Raw genomic sequence first — 5,000 nt, 5'->3', positions numbered from 1 at the left:
CCTAAAAGAGTTCCAGGCTACATCTATCGTGTCTATCGCAGTTGCCGTGATGTTGCAGAGGCCGACTTCCAAATCAATCGATACTTTCAGTATCTTTCTCATCCTCGATAAACAAGATAATGATCCCTAAATCAAAGAACCCATTTTCCACGGACATGTATGCACGCGAGTTCAAGTACGTCTCCGCGATGTAGGTCATTCCCGTAAAGTGATTACACTAAGCTGATTGCTATGGCGCCCGCCATAAACCGGCGCCCTTCATTCCGCGTCGATTGTCAACATTCCGTGCTGCCTTTTCTCTAATTCCATTTTTTAAGCTCATTTTCTTCGTCGAGTTTCAGTTATTTCTTCGTGATTTTCTGATCATTAATCTGTTTATAGTGCTTACGACTTACCTTGGAAGTTCGCCTCAGATAGATCGACGTTATATGTATATATAAACGGCTAGCATTTCCCAGCGTTTTCTCGGCCGTGACGAAACTCCGTGTTTAATCAGCTACGTAAACGTTATTCACATTCGTCTGCAAGAAACCATCGTGACCCCCCCCCCCCCCTTGAAGAGAGCCACGGTTTTCCTTCGTCTCGACACCGGACGTGAGCGCTGCACCATGATCAGGCAGCATGGGAAAGGCCCGGGAGTTCAGCGGAGCACGCGGCGCCGAGGGTACGTCATGCTCACAATACGTGCTTCGAGGCGACTTTCTTTTGTTTCTGCAGTGCGTGTTTTTCGACTGTCTGTCATCACAATTGCTTGTATTTTCCTCGCATAAATGCTGCTTTCGACTTTTTTTTATTTTGCGGTTTCATTGTGAAGTATGCTCGAGAAAGAATGTAAGGAGAGAGAACACTTGGACCATTTAAACAGTAATTCCGTGTCGATCACGGTCTTGAAGGGAAATTACAGAGGAAAACGGCGCGGATACATCGGCATTTGCCGCCGAGCTAGTGGTGATTCCCACAATTTTAACCGCCTCGCATTCTTGAACTTAAATCTCCGGGAATTCTCCAAGCTTGTGAAATGTCGACCCAGAAAGGAAACTGACAGAGAAACTATGACAGGATTAAAATATTCATCAGAAATTGCTAGTAATACGAGGCAGTTTGTGATTGTCTCCAAATTATATCTCGAGTAACAGTTACATTTACCCTTATGAAGCCGTTTCAACATTGATATTTTTCGATACTTTGAATTCATATTTCATTCCTTGGTGGATTGTCATTCTGCGTGCCCCTGGAGTGGGTATGTTTATCTGTAAATGCTCTCTGACTGTTTATGGTCTAAATTTCCAGTGATGTGCTCTAAATTTGCTGTACTATGCCAGGCAAGCGATGGCTGCACCAATTGTTTGCAAATGATTGTTTTTCGCCTCTTGATCCCACCCCTATTTACACCATCGAGAAATTACAGATATTAATGTTTCTATATGATATTCACATACATTTTCTTTCTATTTTAAGTTCGGTCTTTTAATGATCATTGGCTAGACGCGCTGAACTGAAAATTGCCATATGTGCTTATTAAATGGACCACACTGTTATGACTATCGCGCGGCGTGTCAACAGATGGCGCTGGTTAATTCACGGGCGTCGTACTTTGCTAACTGGTGTTTCTGTTTCCTTGTGGGTCAGATTCGTGGAACTTGGCTTCCGCCTGCAGGGGTCGTTGCAGTCCTTGAGGTGTTCATTTTGTTAAACTTCGAAATTTATAGTTTCAATGCTGTCTGATCTATATAATTGGGTTTTGCTCATGTTCCATGTGATTTTTTCATGCTGGTTATAATGACTGTAGAGGTGTTAATAAATGTACATATATTTATTAATTTATATAATGTGCATATGCGTACTACACTGTTTCAACCCCCCCCCCCCCCTTCTCCCCGTGCCTGCCCGTGACAAAGTCCTCTCACTCTATTACGCTCGACCGCGCCCTTCAAGATAGTGAGAGAGAGAGAGAGAGAGAGAGAGAGAGAGAGAGAGAGAGAGAGAGAGAGAGAGAGAGAGAGAGAGAGAGAGAAAGAGGCAGGGAGGGTGAGGGGTATAGAGAGAGAGAAGGGGGGGGGGGGAGCAAAGTCCAGGCCGACATCGCTATCATTGTGGTCGCAGGAAAATATAATATCTCCCGCTACGTCAGGAACATACGTCACCCGCGAACTCCCTCCCGCGTACCGTTGTCTGTCCACCGTCTCCTGCTCAGCGGCTGGGGACCTGACCACCTTGACGCCCTGCTTACCCCTGTCGTCACGGTGAACAATCCTCAACATTTTCTTTGCCCCTGGGCTGCCTGGCGGATACCCACAAAGTCCATCGCTCTCTCTCTCTCTCTCTCTCTCTCTCTCTCTCTCTCTTTCTCTCTCTCTCTCTCTCTCTCTCTCTCTCTCTCTCTTCTCTTCTCTCTCTCTCTCTCTCTCTCTCTCTCTCTCTCTCTCTCTCTCTCTCTCTCTCTCTCTCTCTCTCTCTCTCTCTCTCTCTCTCTCTCTCTCTCTCTCTCTCTCTCTCTCTCTCTCTCTCTCTCTCTTCTCTTTCTCCTTCTCTCTCTCTCTCTCTCCCTCCCTCCGTCTCTCTCTCTCCCTCCCTCCCTCCCTCTCTCTCTCTCTCTCTCTCTCTCTCTCTCTCTCTCTCTCTCTCTCTCTCTCCGCTCTTTCTCTTCTCTCTCTCCTTCTCTCTCTCTCTCTCTCTCTCTCTCTCTCTCTCTCTCTCTCTCTCTCTCTCTCTCTCTCTCTCTCTCTCTCTCTCCGCTCTTTCTCTTCTCTTTCTCCTTCTCTCTCTCTCTCTCTCTCTCTCTCTCTCTCTCTCTCTCTCTCTCTCTCTCTCTCTCTCTCTCTCTCTCTCTCTCTCTCTCATCTTTCTCACTCATCCTTCTCATCTTTCTCTCCCTCTTTCTCTCTTACTCTCTCTCTCTCGTGCTCTCTCTTGCTCTCTCTCTAAGGAAAACATACCCTCCCCCTGTATACTCATGATACACTCAGTATTAGCAACACCCACGCCACACTTAGTATCACCAAAAGATGCACGCCCTCTGGAGAAAACGTCAGACACCTGCCGCAGGAGAAACGCGGCGGGGGGAGTGGGAGGGGACGGGGAAAGCGAACCTCTGCCGCTGCCGGACCGTGACTTTGGGGCGTCATGTGGGAGAGGGTTGGGGACGCGAAAATACGGCCTGAGAAGCTACGTTACTCCAAAACTGTACCTGAAATGGCCAGTTCGATGAGTGGGTGGTCGGGATATTGGAAAGATTGGATTTTAAAATAGCACTAGGCGCAAGAATGATATATGTTTACGTGTTTCTTTTTCAGCAAGAGAGAATTTGAATTGAAAGAGGCCCTGGTCGTTATTTTGCATATCTGTGTATTTTAGTATTTGTTATTAATTTCGCTGCTATTGGCTGCTTCTAATCACTAGGAATAATACTGCATCACTTGACTTGCAGTTGAGTGTTACAAGCGATTATTCCCTGCACTGTTACATAGACCTTTATTGTAGAAAATCCCACTGTACAAAAAACGGGATTGATGTGTTCAGTGCGTGATGGATTGTCACTTTATCAGTGTGTTTTGTCATTTAGATGGCTTTATGTTAAAGAATTTAGGCAAGTCAGTCTCAAAACTATAACTACAGCAGTTAGCATTCGGATATCAGTTAACAAATACTCTTTTTACTTTTATTCTTTAAAACATACCTGATATATATGTTTTTACTCCACAGAGCCACAATGAAGGGCAGTCGAACGCTTCTACTATTGCTGGGATGTCTCGCCTTAACACAGGTAAGAAACGAGAAAGTCCAGATGTTTTCATTGGTGGCCAGCGTGTCTATAATGATGCATTGTTTGCCCCAAATCGTCGGAGTATTAATGAGCCCTTTTCCTCGACCTACCTTTGTCTTTTATCTGTCCATCTGTTCGTTTATTCTATGTGCCTTTCTGCCTAAGATCGTTCTCTATCTTTATGTACATAACTTTCTCTACATAACTTTTTGTCATTATAAACCCACTTGTGTTTGTGTGTCTCCGCATGCCTCTGTTTTTCGCTCCTTCCCGTTTTCTTGTTCAGCTTCCTTCACGCAGTTGTTTTGCTCCGCGTTTTCTCCGCGAGGACCCGGATGTGAGGAGGCGGGGGGGAGGGGAGGGACTTTCTCCGAGCTCAGTTGCCAGCGCGGGCGAGGCGGGAGGGATGCTGCGATGTGACCCGCCTCGCCGTCAACTTTCTCCAAGGACCTTGTGACGCATGGCGGCCGCAGCACAATAAGCCTATTGTCTGTAGTAGACTGATCAATTGTTTGGAAATGTAGCTCTTATGACATTGTCACGTATATGCACACGCATACGTACGCGCACATGGACGCACACACATAAGCACAAACACACACACACACAAGCACAAACACACACACACACACACACACACACACACACACACACACACACACACACACACACACACACACACACACACACACACACCAACATGTTACCACGCAGCAAACTGTATCAGTACTTTTCAACATTTTCCGGAGCTTCCAATCCAAGTGCTTTTGAGCAAGACGGAGACGGAGACCAGGGGATGAGCAGAGCATACGGCTTCCCTCGTCTTCAAGGGCCATGAGATCCATTAAATAAACCCCGTTGTCCAACTGAACAGAATTATGGCTCAGTCTAACATGTAATTGCTCATTGTTGCATCAACAGTATAGCAACGGCAGGGCGTTCAGGAGAGTTCGCCAACGAACACTGGCAAAAGGAGATTTTGGCGTAGCTGGGGAAAAAAGGAACGAATTGTCAGTTATTTCTTTTGTGCGGAAAGGGGGTATTAAAATCTGTTTATTTTAATTTTATATTGAGGAAGACATATTATGTTATTGTCAGCATATTCAGTATGTGTTGAGAAAGAAAAAAATAAATTGTGTCACTTGCGGTGAGAGAGAAATGTTAAGAATTCTGGAAATATTTTAAATTTTGTTGTGAGAAAGAAATATTTAATTCTGCCAATGTATTAATTATGTGG

At 45.3% G+C, this 5,000-nt stretch overlaps 1 protein-coding gene across 2 annotated transcripts in view; it reads left to right on the top strand.

Moving 5' to 3' along the window:
* Positions 1 to 5,000, top strand: part of LOC125043773 (cuticlin-4-like) — a 25,970-nt gene that overhangs the window by 12,080 nt on the left and 8,890 nt on the right. For both annotated transcript variants that reach the window (XM_047640048.1, XM_047640049.1), the window contains exon 2: positions 3,703 to 3,763. In XM_047640048.1, the coding sequence (XP_047496004.1) occupies positions 3,710 to 3,763 (54 nt within the window). In that variant the 5' untranslated portion in view covers positions 3,703 to 3,709. The remainder of the gene's footprint in view (positions 1 to 3,702; positions 3,764 to 5,000) is intronic.

Source organism: Penaeus chinensis, chromosome 34 (genome assembly GCF_019202785.1).
Source record: "Penaeus chinensis breed Huanghai No. 1 chromosome 34, ASM1920278v2, whole genome shotgun sequence".
In the NCBI taxonomy this organism is placed as follows: domain Eukaryota; kingdom Metazoa; phylum Arthropoda; class Malacostraca; order Decapoda; family Penaeidae; genus Penaeus; species Penaeus chinensis.
This window is presented reverse-complemented; position numbering and strand designations above follow the sequence as displayed.